The sequence below is a fragment of the Barbus barbus genome, assembly GCF_936440315.1.
Source record: "Barbus barbus genome assembly, chromosome: 9".
Taxonomy (NCBI): Eukaryota; Metazoa; Chordata; class Actinopteri; order Cypriniformes; family Cyprinidae; genus Barbus; species Barbus barbus.
The window spans coordinates 31,051,214-31,073,932 of record NC_136737.1 but is presented as its reverse complement, the minus strand read 5'-3'; the positions used below and the strand labels follow the sequence as shown (position 1 = coordinate 31,073,932).

Below are 22,719 nucleotides of genomic sequence, written 5' to 3'. Positions count from 1 at the left end.
AAACTCAGACTCATTGGCCTTGGCTCATTTTCTGTGAAGAACATATATCTGAACACATTTTCAATGACCACACTGGTCACACACTCTCTCACACGCAAGCGCGCGCACACACACACACACACACACACTCACTCACTCACTCACTCACTCACTCGGATATGTGGTTTACGGGACTCTCCATGGGCGTAATGGTTTTACTAATGTACCAACTGTATAATCTATCCTTAAATCCAAAGCTAACGATGAATGGCACAGCAGTCGACATGTTTGTTCGTTGTCCTCTAATGTATGGCGGCCGCGCCTAAAATAAAAAAAATAAAAAAAGTGTGGCCGCACCGCGCGCAGCAGAGACGTAGTACGTCACGTGTTACATGGGCAGGTTATAGGTAACGGAGGGAGGGGAATAACAGCGAGCTCATCAGTTGTTTCCTAAAAATAAACATTGTTCACGAGTCCCGCAGCTCGAGTCCGAGTCGAGTCTGAAGTCTTTCAAGGTCGAGTCTCAAGTCGAGTCTGAAGTCACTGTGTGTGCGACTTAAGTCGCACTCGAGTCCGAGTCTCAAACTCGAGTCCCCATCACTGGGTCTCGCCACTGGGGCTGAAACTTTCTCTGCCTTTTCTTTTCGTATTCCCTTTCGCTTTCCCTCAATTCCTCTGGTGATTTTCTCTTCCGTGCCTTCTCTTTTTTACCCGGCGTTTGGCCGGGTGATGGGGGTTTCAGAAACATGTAGCCTAGCTTAATAGTAGCTATTAGGGCTGTAATCAACCAAAGAAAATCTTGGTCGACTGAAGTCCTGAAACTTTCGACTAAAAATCGACTAAAAATTACGTTGTGGAAAAAAAAAAAACGTACGTTACATTAATTAGATACGCACTGTGCTCAGTACTTGGTAGCCTTGTTGTCTGCCTAAATTAATTATAAATAAACAAAAAAACTAATAGGCTATTTGCAGTATATTAAATCGTTTTTGACCTAATTATTTTGCACTGAAATGAGTCTGACACACGAGTCTGTCGTCTCTGACAGCGGTGCATCAGGTGCACCTGCGCAATATCATAGCCTGTGATTTCTGAAAACAGTACTATGTTGTCAACTAGTGATGAACGTTTGAGGAATGTGCAACATAATTTAGAAAATTATTTGTGTCATATGTTATAAGTATAACTGTCAGACACTATCATTTCAGCCGCTCTGCGCAGCTCGCACAGAGCGAGGCTGAACATAAGAGCTCAGCTTCGCGGCTGAGACACGAATAGACTTAAAGCTTTTACTCTTAATAAACACAAAAGGCGCGTCCACTTTAATAAAAAAAGAATATTTATTAAACAAACAAGAGCAGAAACCAAATAAAGTGCATAACTGAAAAATAAAGCATCTTAGGCTCAAAACTAACACAAACAGTGGGCACAGCGCAATTGCGCCTTCCAAATAAAAAATGGGTTTGTCTGGGGGATTCTACCGTCATTACGGATGTGTGCGCCTGCAGTTATAAAACGATTATTACACTAAAATACTGCCACACTGTCGATTTTTTTGTTGTTGACATGTTAGAATAGGACTGATGTATATTGATATGTGTTCCAAACCGCTGAGTCCACTAGCTTATTATTAAATAAATAATATTTAGCATCAAACCTTCTAAAGCCTACTTATCTGTCTCTCTTCTCCAGTGGGTTGGGCTAATCCAAAAAAAGTGAAAACAATGGGGGTGTTCTGAAAACAGACTGTTACCTGTGAAACAGGGGTGCTCTGAAAACACCCCCATTAGCAATTAGTGCTTTCCACCTGATGAAATGAGCGCGGCCAAACTGATGAAATGAGCGCGGCAAAAAATCGACCAATCAGAATTTTGGTCGAACCAGACCGTATCGACCAATTAATCGACTAATCGACTGGGACGTTACAGCCCTAGTAGCTATAGGTAGGTGCTGAGCAGCAGTGTGCAGTTTGCGCGCGTAACCGCGGGAGCGAGCAAGGGATCACGTAACGTGTTAGCGGTGGTTACCGAGACGATTTAACAGAAATCAAAACACAGAACCACAGGTAATTAATGTGAAATTAGACTTTTTTTAATCGAGGCATTATTTTTACTGGCCCCACCGGGCTAGTGGTTGGAGCGATCTGGTGGCCCTGACGGTTTTAAAAGTACGTCCGGGCCACCGGGCCATTTATATTGTCGACCCCAGAAATAACAATAATATTTGCAATAACATATCGATTTGTTGAATAATTAAGTAAATATACTTCCTTAATTTCCCTCTGTAAAGAAACCTCATTGCTGGCTACTCTCTGCTGTCTCAGACTACGACATCTTAGCCCTTTATTGGCCTCCGTAGCTTCTCTAAAGGGAGCGGTGAGCAGGGGACTGAGCCGTTGCTTGCAATTCACAAACTCAACCGCTACATGCTGCTAAAATCTACACACTGCACCTTTAAGTCGGCCGCCTACTGCTTGCTCAGAACAGAAAGAGTAGTTCTGGTCACTTCAGTACAACTTGCTAATCAGTGATAGACAGAAATCAAAAGGTCTCTGATGACGTGCTACTGCTCCATTCATCCATGAGCCTTTAGTCTGTTCTGTCCTGGACACAGATTTGAGGAAACATCAGCCTCCACATGATCTACTAGTCATTATGATTTCAGAAGAGCGAAGAATAAATAACAGTTTATTTGTCAGGTAAGAATGTATCATGTTAATTACATAATTAAAGAATAAGAATCCAATTCAGAGTCAGAGATAATAAATACATAACATCAATTGCTGAAAGATGAATCTAAGAGAGAGAGGTGCAAACCTGACAGAGGAAACAGTAGCATTTATGAGTGCTGTTTACTCTGATATAAATACTCTTAAATCAGATTAAAATCTGTATCTGTATGTTTCATTTTGGCTGATACTTATGTACTTTGTTGTTCATAGGTCTATAATGCTGCCTTCTCGTGCTATCGGAAATGTCCTATTTCCCACGTATGAAGTCGTGATTACGAGCTTGTTGTGTTCAAGTGCTTTAATGTCAGAAATAATAAAATGTAGCATCCCATTGGTTGACAATCCTATAAACATTCACCGTGCTATACATGCAGTTTTATGACAATCCTGGGATTTCAGTCAAATACATGTTTATTTCTCTGCTTATAAAACATAAAATATGCTTTGAATGATCGTTCATATCTAGCCTATAAATACAGTACTTAAGCGACCAGACAAAGGGATGTAGTTGTTGTGAGAACAGACAGCAGCAATGGTTGTCCCCTCCACCATGTTTAAAGATTATGACCCGCCCAACTCAGAAACTCTGGTATCAAAATTATTTCTGAATTTCCCAGTAAATATGACTTGAAAGGCCGTTAACATCCAATTTCCCGATTACTCTGATAGCATGTGAAGGCACAATAAGTGTATATACCAGGGGTGCACACACTTTTTTGAGCGGGGATCTACTTTAAAGAAATAAATAGGCCTAAATAAAAAAGCTGGTTGGGATGTATCTTTATATTGCATCGAGTTAAATTTTTATTTAAAAAAATAATAATGTTCAATAATGCCTGCATTTCCCTAAAGCAGTGGTCCTCAACCTTTTTTACTCCAAGACCCCCTCTTCTCCAAATCAATACTGCAAGCCCAAACTTTTCTATTCACTAAAACCTTCATATTTTCATGTAATTTTTTTAAACAAAGCAAATTCAAGAAATATTTAAGCATCCCATGAACATACTTCACAAAAATGTCACTTAAGTTGTATATAATATCTACAAAGTATGTAAAAGTATGTATCTCTGAACTCAGCGATCTGAAGGCAGCTCGACAGCATCAGTGAATATTTCCTCTGTCAGAACAAGCTGTTTGAGCGTCTGATGCCCGTATGTACATGAACACCACTGATCCTCACAAACTTCTCCAAAACACACGAGCATCCGTTATTAAACTCTGTGTATTCAACTAGGTGAATATCCTGAGCTGTGTTCAAGCAGAAATATGATATTATAGTGATCAGTGCACCGAGAGCACAAATACACACGGTTCGTTTGTGCATCAAATAACAGACACAACACACACCTAATGCACCATCCTGTATGTGACTGTAATCATCTTTACCTTGATGACAATCATCATCCATCAAAACTTTAGGCTACTAGTGTGACCCTGGCTTCTTTTATCCAGCCGAGAGCTGTATTGTGGATCATATGCCAGGGCTCCAGACAAAAAAATCGAGTAAGGGGCCATTGGCTCCTATAAGAGAAAAACTTTGGCGCCAAATCATTTTTTTAGGTGCCACAGAATAAGTGTTTTATTTTATTATCATTTTATTTTTTCCCCCTACATTTGAACATTTCAAGCATTCTGTCATGTGTTTATGTCTCATCTTTTCTTGGCTTTATCAGCATTTTAATCCATCTTGTAGATGATCAGGTCGACCTGGTAACTAAGGTTCACTTAAAGTGGGAACTAAATGTTCAAATATACAGATTCTTAAACGCTCACCCAAAAATATAAAGTGTCATAATTTACTTCCCTGCAAAGTAAAGATTATTATTATAAAGATATTTTCACACAGTTTTTGTGTTTAATAATATAATAACACTTACTGTAGTTTCTGTAGTTTACAGTGTGGATCCTCCAGAGCTGAACTCAGAGCAGACCAGCCTTTCTCTGTAATCCTGCAGCAGGAAAGACTGCAGAGAAAATACAGAAAAAATAAAGATTAAGTTCATTCACTGTTTGTCACAGACCCATGAATGAGGTGTTAAATCAACCGGATCATTGAGGAGAGGAGTGCTGTATCTTTTCTAAGTGATCGGACCTACGATGTTCACACAGCGGACGAAAAAACAGACAAAACAATCCATAGACTTACAATGACGGAATGTTCATGAATTTGAATCTCAACTGTCACTTTCTCACACACGCACACACACACACACACACACACACACACACACACACACACACACACACGCTCTCTCTCACACACACACACTCTTCTCCCTCACTCTCTCTCTCACACACACAAGCACACTTACACAAACACACACCATGTTTGATGGGGACCAACGTTATAATCATCACATGCATAATAAACATGCATTCCCATGATTTGTGGGGACCTTGCAACAATAATAAATATTACTAACGACAAATAAAAGGCATTTATGAGACGCAAATCTACAGACTGCATTTGTTCATTTGCTCTTAAAATGGGTTTAATCTACAAAAACAAAAGCTTCACTCTCGCATAAAACACCTAGGACCAGTTTCACAGACAGAGATTAGCTTAAGCCAGGACTAGGCCTTAGTTAAATTAGGCTAATTAAACAGTTTCTATTAAAATGCCTTAGTAAAAACTAAAACTAAAAGATGCTTCAGTGCTTCAGTTACTTTCAGTTAGGCCAACTCAAACATGCTTTTTAGTCTGGGACCAGCCTTAAGCATGTAATCCATCTCCTCAACATGTACAGTTTTGGTTGATTGACTGATTGATGGTTCCTACATTTGATTGTAATTATCAGCGTGACTGAAGTGGACTGATGTTGCAGTGAACAAGTTCTTCATTCACATACAAAGGATCATATTGGGAGCAGTGAATAATTGCCTGGATATATTCCAACCCATATCATACCCACAAGTCCAACATTTAAACCTTTCCACTTCAAACTATTCTTTCTATAATTGTAATAAAACATATATATAAATAGTGTTCAGCCCCGACCATCCACCCAGTATCAGGTACTCATTCACCGGATACTTATCGATACAATAAACCTGCTACTAATTGAACTTACTAAATTGAAGTTTAATGTTAATCATATATTCATTTAAAGCTACTTACCTTTTTTATTTTACTTAATTTCTCTGTGTCACACTTTGACACGATCCCGGTTAATCAATATGACAAAAACAGGTTTATTATAGTAAAACCATGTTTTTTGGCGTATTGAGTAACATTTATATAACCACACAAATACAATCTAAACTACACTCAAAAAAATGATACATTGGCATTACTTAACTTTATGTCAACAGGTTCCACGTAACTGAGTTAAGTTGCCTTTAAGAAAGAATATTTATTTCAGTGAACTTAAGTTAATTACATAAAGTTAAAGTAATTTTGTTTAGTTCAATCAATGTAACATTTGTTATTTTGTATTAATCTGTTTAGTTAATTAAGTTCAATTACTCTAAAATTAATATTGTTATGTTAAAAATGAGATAGGAATAAGGTTTCAGATTCATTGTTTATTAAATAACATTTTTACAATGTTTTACAATTAACACTTTCTATTGTTTTTCCAACAATAAAATGTTTTTCAAAATCTACATGCTGTCTTAAAATACTATTATAATACTAATAAAAGTAAAATAAAAGCATGCAGCCTTTAAACGAAAGGATTGACAAAAATGCTTTTTATACTTGGAAAAAATTATCAGCCTTCTTTAATGGTATAAAGTACACCAACTTGAGAAATCAGCTAAAAACACCTGTTATTCAAAGGATGATTGACATTTGAAAGCAAAATAATATTTTTACAATGTTTTACATTTTTTCAGACAACGTTTACAAAATCTAAATACTGTCTTCACTTTTCAAAAAAAAAATTCTTTACTCATTACAAGATGTAACAAAAATAATATTACCAATAAAAAATAAAATACAAGAATACTGTCTTTAAATTAAATGATTTTCAAAAATATACTTGGGGAAAAAATAGTCTTCTTTAGTAAACTATACCTTATTGAAACTTGGGAAAAAAAGCAGTAAACAACATTGCAGTTAATCAATTGAAGATTAACATCTGAAATCAAAAGTAAAGATGAAATAAATATTATTAAAGATATCACCTGGTTAGCAGTGAAAAAAAAGTGCTACAACAGCCAGTGCAACATTATGGACAAAACAGGTCCTGCCTCTTAACCCTCGTTTCAAGTTACAGTGCCTATGAAAGGAGTTTATTTTTTAAGACCTGGACTTTGGTGGCATCGAGTTCCATGAAAATCTTTTGAAACATTTCAAAAGTATATCTCAGATCCTGGGGGTAAGCCAAGTTTAATGCATAGATTAGACCAACCATCATGGAACAAGCATTAGCTACATTGTCCAAGTTTTCAAGTACTTGGATGCCTTCGATGATGACACCAACATCTTCGTATGGGTCTGCAACATCTGCCCCTTCATGTTTGATGGCATAGATTCCGAGAGTGGTTTTGCTCATCACAATTTGGGCTTCATCATGTTCAGTGTCCTAAAAATAACAAAAGACAAGTACAAATATTAAGTACAAAAAACAATTACCAATAAAAATAGGTAAAAATAGGAACTGGTTTTAGAGAAAAATATGAAAAGTTTCTTGGGAAAAAAAAAAAAAAAAAAACTGTAAATAGCTTACCATGTACTCCTTCACTAGGTTTGAAGGATCTTCATTTAGGTAGAACACTAAGGCTTTCAGGATGCATTCACGCTTTTTTTTCAATGGTGATGCTCTAATCAAAATGAAATGAGAATTAGTACTTTTTGCTGTACATCTTAAATGTAAGTAGCACTACACAAATTATCCCACTGCTTTATTTTACGAAAGTCAAGTGGTCCCAAATGAGAAGCACTGCATGGGATACACAATTATCTTGAACATCTGAGCTGTTCTAATTGTAGTTGCAAAAATAACTATTAATGTATAACAGAGGCAGAAAGTGATGCTTCAAAAGGAAAAAAATCATGATATTTGGAGCTTCAGGAATGAAAATTCACCTTTAACTTTTAATCCATAATTTTAGTATAAAAAAGATTGAATGATGAGTTAAAAATAACAAAATAATTATATTTGGATAAAATATTAGTTTGGCCTATTATGAATTAGGAGAATTGATGATGAATTTATAGAACATACCTGTTCCAAAACTGACAGGATGTCTGTGATCTTCTGTGCAGCTGCTACTCCTTTCTTTTTGAAATTTTTGAGGAGCTGAGAGGAGAAATGATCAAGCTGACCCATGAATTTGGACACCAAGGGAATTGTTGTAATCCTGCTGAATTCCGCAGATACCTGGTACAATTTTCAAACAAAACAAAAGAGAGAGAGAGAGACAAATCAGGTCGCTGATAAATTTGACAGGACATCATCATACACTTCCTTTACCAGCACTCACAGATAATATACATTTACTATAAATGAACAAACCTGAATTACATCTAAAGTACTTCAAATCATAGTTTAGAATTATAACAACATCCAAGCAATTAATCAGCTGACATGACATTAAAGACATACCTCTCGCTCAGAAAAGAGTGCTGGCCATCGGTTCTTGAATTCAGCAATGAAAGGGGAGTGTTCTACCACCTCGTGCCTCCGTAGAGCAAATGTTCTGTCCATCAGCCCCTTGATAACCTGCTCGTTGTTTCTTTTAGTCACCTCCGATAGTAGTGTAATCCTTTGATTTTCAAGAGTTTCTTTTGTTTCACCCATTGGGTAATCTGGACAGTAATTTACCTCAGCTTTTCTCGGTTTCTTCACTTGGTTAGGACTTCCAATGGATCCTTTTCGCTTATGGGAATTGATGTTTAGCTCAGAACATGATTCTGTGAGACAAAGGGAGAGAAGCATCACTCAGCAAATAATGCAAGTCCCCACACAACTCATCTACAGCTGAGCCTGGAACATGGTAGTGATTTTCCAGTTTTAACAGCAAGGAAGCAAATTTAAGCTCTACCAACTTTGGCAGGTTCTCTGAAATCTCTTCTGTATCAGTAGAAGAGGAATCGTCTTCTAACAAAGATGTTTCAGTTTCTTCATTTGAAGTAGGGTCATTAGATGTTTCACTAACCTGTTGTGTTTTCACGATTCCTTCTTTAAAATCTGTTACTGAAAACTGATAATGCTTTCGGCTCTTGTGTGATTTGAATGTACCATACACGTTTGTTTTAAATGAGCAGCCCTTAAACATACAACTAACTGTCTCATGACTGCGCAAGTGCTTATTTATATGGAGAAAATAATAATTTACTGAAGGAATGTCAGTAACAGCACAAACATGACAATTTATCACTGTAGTTTGACTAGAATTTTGAGGTAGCTGCTCACTGCCATGTGATCTGGATAAGTGGGACCGCAGTGCATTCCAGGTTTTAAAAGTGCATGGACAGTTAGAATATGCACATGGATATTTGTGTTTACGGCCATAATGTCCATGTACCAACCTGAAGTGCTTTAAAAGCTATGATCTGGAGGCCTGAGACGATCCACAATCTCTGCACAGCCACATACAGGACTCTACAGGCCTTCAAGTTTCAAAACTCTGTAAGAGAGAAAAAGAATGGGAGTCACCAAAGAATAATAACAAAATATGAACAGCTGCAAACTACTAAACTTAAGTTAATGCGAGATATTAAATAACAATGTGCCAACACCACCTTTTAAGATTTTTAATTATTATTATTAAGTATTAAAACTGACATTAGAAGGGGATAACTGCTGTACAAGCACAAAACAATTGATTAAAATGGAGTAACCATTCCTTACTAGCAATTTAATGTCATTTACATTTATTTTGGGTGATGTAATGTATATAAAAGTTCAACAAGTATAAAATTTCACATAAATGCATAAAACAAAAATGTATCTAACTATAATGTGAAAGAAAACACGAGGCATATGGCAACTTCGTGACAATACTATACACAACACGGTATTACAAGTGAGTAATGATTCAAGTGTTGTCATAGTCTCAATATAAATGCATAAAAAGTGAAAATCTCACCTGTCTGTTCACATAGAGGAAAACACGTTGACGTTTTGCAGTGTAATTCTCCGTGTTTGATTCTCATAAAATGGGGGTTGGTCCAAGATGGCGACCGGTGTAGATGGTGTATTCTGAGCTCCGGGACTCTGACCGAGCACCAATGATTTAAACTGTATTTTTGAGACTTTATTATTGATAAATGAAGGAGTGGATCATTGCTCTTGCATCTAGGAAGTTATTTCGCTTGAATAAAAGACCTTTTGCTTGTTGTTAACCAAAGTGCTAAACCAGAACACGTGCGCAAGTGTGCTACGATGTCAAAGAGAGATGCCAAGAAGGTGAGGAAGGAAGGCTTGATAATGGATATAGAAGCTGTAAGTTCGTTCTCCGGTTTATGTACACCTCTTCCTGATACTCCCACAAAAAGCCCAAATCCTAAGAAAGTTTGTAACGTTACCAAAGAAGAGGAAGCAGTTTCAAATGCTGACATCCTAAAAGCCATTAATGGCTTAAACGACCGTTTTTTGAAGTTTGAAGAAATGGTCATGAAAAACACAGCTGAAATTGCTAAAGTGCAAGAAAATGTGAAAGGGCTAGAAATCCAATGGAAAGGTACTGAGGATGCAGTAAAAACGATGAGGGATCAGATGACTATCGTGAGGGAGAGACAAGAAGATTCGGAGCGGTACAGTAGGAGGTGGAATCTTCGTCTTCTGAATCTTCCGGAGAGTAGCAACGAGGATGTGAGGAAGGAGGTGATGGAGATTATTGCGGAAATCATTCCAGAGGAAAAGAGCAAGCTTGGTTTCATGGTGGACACTGTGCACAGGGTCGGACGCCCGAGAGAGGATAAAAGCACACGTCCAATCATCATTCAGTTCACCATGCGCAATTTCAGATTCAAACTTTGGAGAGCTTCTTTCAACTCTGATGTCATGAAGAAAAAGAACCTTCGGATGACGGAAGATTTAACCCAAATGGAGAGACAATGCAGAAAAAAACTGTGGCCTCTTGTGAAGCAAGCGCGTGCTGACGGAAAGAAAACGAAATGGCAGGGTCCTGATGTCGTCATTAACGGTGTGAGACACACCGCATAACTTGTTAAACTTCCCTTAATGTGAGGTTCAATTTAAGCAAATGGTGTCACACGATCATAGGTTAATTTGCTCTTCTTGTAGGCAGTTAAAAGAGCAATATGTTTACTCCAATCGTTAAAATATTTAGGAGTTTATTAAGGTACTTGTGTTCAGAGTTTTCTACTTGAGGTAAGCTAATCTTTATACTTTTATCTCAGGTTGTTGTTTTTTTTTTCCTGTTTTTTTTCCTTAACTAGTTCTCATAACTTTTCAAACATCCAGTTCTTTAATTTTCTTTGTTTGTATTATGACAGACTTTTGTTTTGGTTCCTTAAAAATAATATCTTTGAATGTTAGAGGTATTCGCGATAACACCAAGAGGAAGTCAATGTTTTTATTTAGTAGACGGAAGAATGCTGATTTAATTTTTTTACAAGAGACTCATTCGGTGGAAGATGATGTGAAGTTTTGGAGAGCACAGTGGGGTGATATATGTTATTTTTGTAATGCCTCTCAACAATCAGCAGGTGTCGCCATTCTGCTTAATAAATTTAAAGGAGATGTCATTGAATCAGCGACCTCAAATGAGGGTAGATGGATAATCTTGGTTTTCAAATTAGATAATTCCTTCTTTATAGTTTGTAATTTATATAACTATAACAATACAGCTCAAGCAAAAATAATGTTTTTACAACTTTGTTTGAAACTTGAAGCCTTTAAAAACAAATATAAGGAGGCACATTTGATTATTGGAGGTGACTATAATGATGCTCCAGATGATCTTGTAGATAGAGTACCTGTAAGATTAACTCCACATTCGAGATTCAAAAGTACTGCATACATATGTGAACAACTGGCAGTTATAGATGTTTGGCGTTTTCTAAACCCTGATATTAACGAATTTACCTGGAGCAATGTTAGTAGATCCTCTCAGTCTAGAATTGATCTATGGCTTGTATCTCCCTCTTGTCTGCAATTTGTAGCAGAATCATCACATAGCTATGCTCCATTTTCTGATCATAAAGTAATTTCAATTCATTTAGCAGGAACAAAACAACAAAATGGTAATATACGTGGTTATTGGAAATTCAATAATAATTTATTAAAAGATAAGGAGTTTTGTGATTTAGTAAAAAAAATAGCAAAAAGCATATTTGATAATAATGGAGAGAATCACATACAAAAATGGGAATTTTTCAAGTTTAAAATTAGAGAAACAGCAATTAAACGAAGTAAAGTAATTAAAAAAAATAATATAGCAAAAGAAATAAGTATTATGAATAATCTAAATATTTTAATGACTAAGAATAATCTTTCAGAGGAAGAAGAAACTATAATGAAAAAATTAAAAGAGGAAATTGATAATATGTATAGTGAAATGGCTAAAGGGGCATTTGTAAGGTCGCGAGCAAAATGGCTGGAGCATGGGGAAAAAAATTCGAGTTATTTCTTTGCTTTAGAGAAACGAAATCGCAAGAGAAATAATTTAACTACTCTTAAAATTGATAATAACATCACTTCTAATTCTGTAGACATTTCTAAATATGTTGGTACATTTTATAGCAATATATATAAGTCTAATATTCAATTCGATGATTGTGATACATTTATTGAATTAGTTAAAGCATTTACACCAACTATATCTGAACAGTTTAAGTTGGATTGCGAACGTCCCATTACTAAAGTGGAAATCTCAGAGGCTGTTAGTTCAATGAAAAAAGGTAAATCGCCGGGTAATGATGGGCTTTCAGTTGAATTTTATTTGCATTTTTGGGAAATTATTGAAAATCCTATATTTGATTTATTTAAAGAATGTATCTTGAAAAAGGAAATGTCTTCGAGTATGAAGCAAGGTTTAATATGTCTTCTCCCTAAGCCTGATAAAGATCATTTAATTATAGAAAATTGGAGACCTATTACACTCTTAAATATTGACTACAAAATTTTATCGTTAATTTTTGCTAAACGGTTAAAAAGGGGTCTTCATGAGATAATAAGTGAAACACAAACAGGATTTATGTCTAACCGTCACATTAGCTCTAACATAAGACTTGTTCTCGACTTGCTGGATTATTCTGATAACATTAATACTGAGGCACTGATAATATTTCTAGACTTTTATAAGGCATTTGATACGGTAGAACATTATTTTTTACTTAAAGCACTTCAGATTTTTGATTTCGGACAAAATTTTATATCTATAGTGGAAATGCTTTATAAAAATATTGATAGCTCTGTGATATTATATCCAAATACCACAAAAAGATTTCCTGTACTGAGATCAGTTCGCCAGGGTTGCCCTATTTCACCGTTTTTGTTCCTGCTGGTGGTTGAATTACTGTCATTACATATTAAACATTGTCCTATTATTAAGGGATTGTCTATTTTTGGTAAAGAAATCAGAGTAACTCAATTAGCGGATGATACAGCTCTCTTTTTGAGTGACAAACATCAGATTGATAATGCTATAGCCATAATTGACCAATTCTCCGCTGCTTCGGGTTTAACGCTTAATAAATCTAAATGTGAAATCTTATGCCTGTATCAGACTGATGAGGAATTTTTTTTTAATTTACCTGTTAAGAAATGTGTAAAATATTTAGGTATTCATGTTTGCAAGGATCACAAGGAACGTCAACAACTAAATTTTTTACCTAAATTGAAGAAAACTAAAACAATTCTAAATTTATGGCTTCAAAGAGATATTTCTATTTTAGGAAGGATTCTTTTAATTAAAGCAGAAGGGATTTCAAGATTTGTTTATCCTGCTCTCTCTCTCGATGTTAATGATTCAATATGTAAAGATATAAATACCATATTTACAAATTTTGTATGGAAAAACAGACACCATCATGTTAAAAAAGCAGTGCTTTCTGGTTCTAAGGATGAAGGTGGATTTGAACTTTTGGACTTTTGTGACTTAAATTATACCTTTAAGGTGAAATGGTTGAAGGAATGTTTGAAAGCACCTGAGTCCATATGGTACTTTATCCCCAACAACATTTATAATAGTGTAGGAGGCCTAAAATTTTTATTGAAATGTAACTACAGTATTACAAGATTGCCGCTGAAGTTGTCCCAATTTTACCAACAAGCTCTTCTGGCCTGGAAACTTTGTCATTCGCACAACTTCTCTCCACACAAGTCCATCATCTGGAATAATGAATGCATCACTAAAGGGAACAAGTCACTCTATTTGCAGAAATGGATCGATAGAAATATTATCTTTTTAAAAGACCTTTTTGATGATAATAATCAATTACTTAATTATGAATCTTTTCTCAAAGAGAAGGCATTCCCAATAACGTTCAAAGAATATAACTCTGTTTTCAAGTCTATACCTAATGGCATATTAGAACTAATGAAAGGTTATAAAAAACAAAACGAAATTCTCGGTTTTAATTTTACTCTTTATATAAACGGTATGGATATTATGAGTAGAAATTGTACTAATAGGCATATCAGAAAATGTTTTTTAAATTTAAAGAAAATAACACCTCGTGGGAAATTTTTCTGGAATTCTCATTTTTCTGAAATTAATTGGCATGAGGCGTGGCTTGTTCCTTTTAGATTTTGTATCACAAATAAAGTTAAGGAATTACATTTGAAAATATTACACAATATATATCCCACAAATATGTTTATTTCAAAATTTAGACCGGTTGATAATCTTTGTAGTTTCTGCAAGACAGAACAAGAATCGTTAACTCATCTTTTTTATAGTTGTTCATTTTGCATGACATTTTGGAAAAGTGTTGAAAGTTATCTGGCTTTTAAAACAAAACACTCAATAACAATTGAAGGGAAACAGATTATTACATATTTTGATTGTAGAGATAGAAGTTTATGCAATATTGTAAATATTTTTATTTTATTAGGTAAGTTTCATATTCATAAAGCTAAATTTTCTAAATCAAGACCATGCTTTAAATTCTTCCGAACTGAAACTGAAATATATTTTGAGTCTCTTAAATTGGTAAAAAATAAGAAAGCTATGTCAGCAACTGATATATATTCCAAACTTTTCAATTGAAAATATGAAAATATTATTATTTAATATTAATTTGTATTTGATGGCTCTGCTTTGTGTTTGTATTGTGTTTGTTTTTTTTGTTTACGAACTGTGATGTTTGTATATCTGTTAATTGAATTCTAATAAAAAAAAAAAAAAAAAAAAAAAAAAAAAAAGATTCTCATAAAATGGCGCCGATCTAAATGAGCTGAAGAGTGATCGTTATGTGCTTCGTTCCTTCTTGTGGTGTTTTCCAACTGCGCATGTGCAGATTTTACTCCACCTACTGACCGATATGTGGTACTGCAGAAGCAACACAACTCTGTTGCATTCATTTTAATTAACTGAGCTGTGTAAATTTGAAGAATTACTTCTTTTAATTCTCTCAACACAACTCTTTTAATTTTAATGCACAAACGAAATTGAATTAATTAATTTAAACAATTACATTCTTTGGACCAACAAATGCCGTGTTTCATTTTTTTGAGTGTATGTTTTTGGCAGCAAAACCATGGTTAATATTCGTAAAGGGTGCAATAATCCCCATCTCTCCCCCGGAACACGATTTAAAGCCGTGGACTAACAACAAATATAACATTTCTTTAATATAAAATAATTCCCCTCCAGAACTAACGCAAACTTGACAGAAACAAACTTAATATGAAGCCAATCGCTCCATTAGCAATCAGTCAGGCTAAAGATTTGATAAAGCTTTCCAGTCAAAAATCATTCTTAAACATTCAATTGTATGATTATGCGATCGAGAGAAATATTTCAGGCCACACTTAACTTTAGGCCTTAGCCTCAACAGTTAATTAGAGCTAATGCTAACTAGCTAGCCTAGGACTTTAGATCTAATTAGCCTAACGTTAATTGGTTTAAAATGTGCTTACCTTGTGTTTGACTTTTTCTTCTTTAACTTTAGCATCTCCTGCAAACAATCTCCTTGAGTCGGTATCTGCTGTAAACAATCTCCTTGAGTCGGTATCTGCTGTAAACAATCTTCTTGTCCTCGTCTGTGTGAAGTGTTCATTTAATAATCATATTTTCATATCGCTGATGATAGGGTTCCTGACGCTCTTCAATCAGCGGCTCTAAACCCGGAAGCGCATAAACTTACTTGCCGGCAACCCGACAAAATAAAAGCTGCTGATTTCACTTTTGAAAATGATGAAAATTCTAATTCAAATGATAATAATAATATATGCCAAAATATTAGCATTTTATTTTCAAGTTTACTATAAAATAATTGTATTTTTAAGTAATACTCCCTTTTTATTTTAAAATTAAATAGTATTATCACACTTGATTATTTAGTTTATTTTATTTTTAAAAAATCTAAATAAAGTGCAATATTATTATCACTACTATTAATTTATTTTTTTATAGTTATATTTTATGGGTCACACTGCATGCCGTGGCCTGTGTGAAGACCAAACCAAATCTCCAGGTTCTCATATGAACCAGGCTGAAAAACTTATGAGCTCCTCTGTTTATATGGCTTTCCCTGATGGGGACCTGACTTTTAGTCCCTACAACACAAGAGGTCCCCATGATGTGACTGTGTAAACAGACTCATGTCCCCACAACGAGATGAATACCAGAACACACACACACACACACACACACACACACACACACAGACACAGACACAGACACACACACACACACACACACACACACACACACACAGGGTGTGCAAGACTTTAAAAATGTTGGTATCGATCCGATACAGAGTAAATATAGGGCCAGTATCGCCGATACCGATACTTCTCATTTAAGAAAACATAAATTTAAATGACCAACAACAATTAAAAAAATAACAACTGTTGATATGACTAATATTATATTCACCTTAAAGCTACGTGCATTTTATTTGCCTTTCTTTGCAGGCAAAAGAGCACAGAACATGAAAGCAATAAACAGTTTCATGTAAGTATAAAAATAAATAAATAAACAAACAAATAAATATATAAATAGGCCTACTAAACAACATAGCCCACAGCCATATCACCCAGTAGCCCAAGACTGGTTGCCCACTGAAGCTAAGCAGGGTTGAGCCTGGTCAGTACCTGGATGGGAGACCTCCTGGGAAAACTAGGTTGCTGTTGGAAGAGGTGTTAGTGAGGCCAGCAGGGGGTGGCTTCATTACTCTGTCTCCTCTCCACCAGTAAGCTGGTGTGTGGTGGGCGTTCTGGCACACACACACACACACACACACACAGACACACACACACACCACTCTCCCTCTCTCACACACACACACACAGACACACACACACACAGACACACCACTCTCCCTCTCTCACACACACAGACACACACACACAGACACACCACTCTCCCTCTCTCACACACACACACACAGACACACACACACACACACACACACACACACACCTCTCTCACACACACACACACAGACACACACACACAGACACACACACACACACACACACCACTCTCCCTCTCTCTCACACACACACACACACAAACACTCTCTCACAAACATTTTTTAATCCAGTATTTGTAATATCAGAGAGTAACAACCCTGTTCCTGGAGGCAGCTCATCTTTGCACAGTTTGGATGAATCTCTCTTATCAAACACACTTGATTCAACACTTCAGGTCATTAGTAGAGCGCTCTGTGATGTTAGCTGAGTGTGTCAAATAAGAAAGACCTCAAAATATACAGAAACAGTGTAGAGAACCACAGGCCTACTGTTCACAATAAAGTCAATAAAACAAAGACACTGTAAAATACTCACTCAATCTTTCTAGATGCTTTGATCACTGGCAGCAGCCTCAGGAGACATTCTTCTGATGGATCATATTTCCTCAGTTTAAACTCATCCAGCTCTTCTTCTGAGTTCAGCAGCACAAACACCAGCGCCGACCACTGAGCAGCAGACAGAGAGACTCCAGAGAGATGACAGTAATCTGTTCCGCTCAGGTATGTTTGTACCTCCTGCTCCAGTGAACGATCATTCAGTTCATTCAGACAGTGGAACAGATTGATGGATTTCTCTGGAGAGGGATTCTCCCTGATCTTCTGTTTGATGTATTCAGCTGTTTCCTGATTGATCTGAGAGCTGCTTACTGTCTTTCTCAGGAGGCCTTGTAAGAGAGTCTGATTAGACTCTAGTGAGAGACCTAGAAGGAACCGGAGGAAAAGGTCCCAGTGTCCGTTCTCACTCTGTAAGGCCTTGTCCACTTCTCCCTTCAGTAAACTGGTCATGAACATATTATCTGATTCACGTGACCTGAATATATTCCTCAGTCCTGTGTTTTGTTCAGAAAAGGACAGCAGCTTGAATAAAGCAGCAAGAAACTCCTGAATACTCAGATGAACAAAGCTGTACACCTTCCCCAGCTGCAGTCCAGACTCCTCTCTGAAGATCTGGGTACAAACTCCTGAGTACACTGACACTTCTCTGACATCAATGCCGCTCTCTTTCAGGTCCTCTTCATAGAAGATCAGGTTCCCTTTTTCCAGCTGATCAAAAGCCAGTTTTCCTAGAGACAGAATAGTCTTTCTAGCCTGATCAGAATCAAGTTCATATTTCCCATCATACTTCTGTGTCTTCAGTTTGGTCTGAAAGATCAGGAAGTGTGTGAACATTTGTGTGAGAGTCTTGGGAATCTCTGCTCTCTCTGCTTTACCCATCATCCTCTCCAGAACAGCGGCTGAAATCCAGCAGAAGACTGGGATGTGACACATGATGAACAGACTTCTTGATGATCGGATGTGTGTGACGATCCTATCAGCCAGACTCGGATCATTTATTCTCTTCCTGAAATATTCCTCCTTCTGAGGGTCGTTGAATCCTCGTACCTCTGTGACCTGGTGGACACACTCAGGAGGGATCTGATTGGCTGCTGCTGGTCGAGAGGTGATCCAGAGGAGAGCAGAAGGAAGTAGATTGCCCTTGATGAGGTTGGTCAGCAGCACATCCACTGAGGCTGATTCTGTCACATCAGACAAGCTCCGATTGGTTTGGAAATCTAGACGCAGTCGACACTCATCCAGACCATCAAATATGAACATGACTTTGTAGTCTTCATAATCTGCTGACTTAAATTCTTTGGTTTCTTTGTGAAGGTGGTTTAGAAGATCCACAAGACTGAGATGTTTCTGTATCAGATTCAGCTCCCTGAAAGGAAGTGGAAATATGAAATGAACATCCTGATTGGCTTTTCCTTCAGCCCAGTCCAGAATGAACTTCTGCACAGAGACTGTTTTTCCAATTCCAGCGACTCCTTTAGTCAGCACAGTTCTGATGGGTTTGTCTTGTCCAGGTGAGGGTTTAAATATGTCATTGCAGTTGATTGGTGTCTCCTGTGTCTCTGGTCTCCTGGACACTGTCTCAATCTGTCTCACCTCATGTTCATTATTGACCTCTCCACTGCCTCCCTCTGTGATGTAGAGCTCTGTGTAGATCTCATTCAGACGTGTTGAGTCTCCATGATTGGACAGTCCTTCATTGATTCTCTGATATTTATCCTGTAGTCTGGATCTGAGTTTTTGTTGATACACAGGCATCAGTTCTGAGCAAAGGAAATAATTCTTGTTATTGGCAGAGCAATATTTTAGAAATGTATTTTTAGGTTTGATATGTTAGATATTAGATTGTGTCATGAGATTGAGAGACAGAAGGTTCATAATAAAAACACAGGCTATAATCAGCTGATCCAGAGCTCTTACTGGTCTGTAGTGTGTTAGCGAGGTCTGTCTGGTTCATCTTCCTCAGGATGAACAGTGTGATCTTCAGAAGCCCCTCTCTGACTCTGATATGACCCTCATCAGCATAATGGTCTCTTTCAGAGCATTCTGGGTAATCTGGACTCAGTAGTCTCTTAAAACCTTTCAGCTCACTCTTCATCACAGAGATGATTTTCTGCTCAAGCTCCTGAAATAGTGAATATTATTTTGTTTAGTCAAAGGCATGAATACTAAACATCACTGAATTATATCACACCTGCTAATAACTTCCACGGTTTGCTCAGACATCAGCGTCTACAGATACTGAGGTTAAAAGAGGGAGTTTGACTGGATTGGCTGTCACAGATTTACCCATTTCTTATTACTTTTACCCAGAGAGTTATTGTGTTGGGATGGACACACACACACGCACACACACACACACACACACACACACACACGCACACACACACACACACACACACACACACACACACACACACACACACACACGCGCGCGCACACACACACACACACACACACACACACACACACACACGCACGCACACACACACACACGCGCACACACACACACACAAAACCAACCTTGAAAATGGAGTCTAAGTTCTTCTTTGCTGAATGTGATTCTGGTCCTTCATGTTTTTGACTGTAGTTAAAAACATGTAAATATATGCATATAAACATGTATGGAAGTATTCAATACAGATCAGTAAATGAATGAATAGCTTATATATATATTTCTGATACTGTAAACTAAACAGCACCTCAGATCAGCAGATGATTCTCCCGAGCTGAATGTAAGTGGAGGAGTCATTGACTGGTCACTCTTGATGGACACACAGCTGGGTTCAGGAGAGTCATTCTCACACAGACTGAAACACAACAGCAATACAAACTGTTTCTGAAAATCTCACACTGCTCTGACAGAAACACCTTTACTGTTTCAAACTCCCTTTAATGTTCATCTTTCACTGAAAAATGGCGATGGGGAGGTTGTTGAATTTTTAAATATGCATTTCATATTTCCTACATGATTAATTTATGTTCCTCATCTAAACATATTTGAATCATGTACCATGTATTTATTCTGTAAGGATGTTCAATCATATAGAATTAGTCATGTTGAAGATAAATAAAGTAGTTATGAGTTCTTCAGAAACCCCGCTCCTTTGTGAAGGAAACTGATTCGCACCCATCACCATTTAGTCTCTCGCTGTGGATGGATCTGAGCTCTGAGGTGCCCTGGACTGATTATAGGCCCTCCTCAGTTCAAATTGCAGTCATTTTTCTTACCTTCAAATAGCAATGGATTTTATCTACACTAAATAGCTATAGATTATATTTACACTATGTTACAATAGCAGGATTTTCTGCTATTTATACTACTTGTTGCAAAATAGTGGCAATTATCTGCACTTCAGTATTGTATTACATTATAAACCAGTATGCAATAATAACGTATTGAGTGTAAATTATCATTTTAATTCAGATTATTAAATGGATGCCACCTTATTGATACAATAAAGCCCTCCCTACACCTACCCTATACTTGACTTTCAACCTTTTGGTTATTTCTTTCATTTTTATTAAAAATAAATGCCTTTACGATGTGATATGAGGTTTGAAAAGGGAGAAAAGTCTAGTCGATCGCGTCAAAAATCCTCCCATAAGTGATTTAGCATCTGCGCCACTGGAGCTGCTGGTCCATAGCAAAAGACGGGTTCAACCCCATAGCAGCTTTTTATAATCTTCACAGAGCCAATCACACGATGCTGGAGAATTAGTGTAAATAGACTCTCCGTTTACATTATCAAAGAACATTATCATTGACTTTAGTCTAATTCAAGCACTCTCAAAAACTCCCATTAATCACTGAAGTTGCTTACATTGTGAAATGAATATCTTGCTCACATCTTACGCACATCTGCACTTTGTTGTTTCTGATGAGAGAAATGGTCAGAGAGCAGAATTCATTCAGGGAGCGCTCACACTGAATAAAACACTCATCTGAATGCCTCTTATTGGTCATTGTACTCATGAGCTCAACAGAATCATGTGTGATTGGTTATAATGCGCAGTGCTGGAGCTAAAAACACAGCAGTCTCTGGCTCCGTGCCAGACAGTGAAGTTGAGCAAACACAGATTTGAGTTTAGCACCGAACATCTAATCACACCGGTGTGATCGTTTATCAGAGACAAACATATATTAATCAGCTATTTGTGTCTTTTGGAAGCTGCATTCAAAATCCACTTGACTCAAAGATCTGAGGGGCACGGTTGAAATCGTGTTATTGTAGCATGCATTTATTGTTTCTGAACATTAAAAATGTGAAACATATTCAGTTTTCTCACCTCTTGACTGTCTTTATCTGTGTGTGATGTTCTTCAGAGAGATTCATTCTGGAGGCCATGGTTTCATCTAAAAGCAGATACAGATGTTGATACACAGAGTGAGTTATGAATCATCTCAGCAGTTAATTTTCTCAAATCCAGCTCTGTCTCATCAGTCAGTCCTCAGTAATGACCTGCACACATGAACAACTATTTCATCCTGATATTATTTACACAGAATCACATTATTCACAAACTGCAGAACAAGTTCAGACGAGCACTGTGTTAAAATGAAAGTAAAGCTGGAATCAGACGATTTACAGACTCTGTGTTTTATCTCCTAATGTCATTTTAACTACTTTCAGAATATCTGATCCTGCTGCTGTATAGGACTCATTTATTAGATTTTGCACTGTTGTGTTGAAGATGGATGAGGCTGAATTCAAAGCACTGACAGACTTTAAAAGATTTGGAAAGATACCTCAGGGTCTTTCCAGACAAGATAAGTTTATATTTCTAATTTTTGAAAGTAATGTAAAATGTACACCTGGATTTAGTGGCTTCACTGGTTGTTTATAATGATTTTTATACTTTTTAGATGAAGCTTTGTATTATATAAAAAAAGAAGGTACTTTGGCAAAAGTGGTCAGCACGAAAAAAAGTGCCCAAGAAATTTTTGAAGAGCTCCACAGCAGCCCAATAGGTGCTCACTGTGGCATTAAAAACCCTGGATGCCATAATCAAGCGCTTTTATTGGCCTGGTATGTCTGTGGGTGAGTTTAATATGTGAATCCTTCGTCATGTTTTCATTCAAGATTCAAGATTTTTATTCTTCACATACACAATT

The 22,719-nt window shown here is 36.8% G+C and overlaps 2 protein-coding genes across 3 annotated transcripts in view; both read right to left on the bottom strand.

Moving 5' to 3' along the window:
• Positions 1-22,066, bottom strand: part of LOC306874661 (NLR family CARD domain-containing protein 3-like) — a 42,721-nt gene extending 20,655 nt beyond the window's left edge. Inside the window, exons 1-6 of one of the 2 annotated variants that reach the window (XM_079424861.1) lie at positions 21,894-22,066; positions 20,306-20,413; positions 20,127-20,187; positions 19,524-19,728; positions 17,587-19,366; positions 4,642-4,674 (exon numbers count right to left, since the gene is read on the bottom strand). In XM_079424861.1, coding sequence (XP_079280987.1) covers positions 4,642-4,674; positions 17,587-19,366; positions 19,524-19,728; positions 20,127-20,187; positions 20,306-20,413; positions 21,894-21,952 — 2,246 coding nt within the window. In that variant the 5' untranslated portion in view covers positions 21,953-22,066. The remainder of the gene's footprint in view (positions 1-4,641; positions 4,675-17,586; positions 19,367-19,523; positions 19,729-20,126; positions 20,188-20,305; positions 20,414-21,893) is intronic. The other variant, XM_079424862.1, reaches the window with a different exon arrangement.
• Positions 1-22,719, bottom strand: part of LOC306874659 (phosphofurin acidic cluster sorting protein 2-like) — a 127,882-nt gene that overhangs the window by 69,608 nt on the left and 35,555 nt on the right. The gene's annotated exons all lie outside the window — the stretch shown is intronic.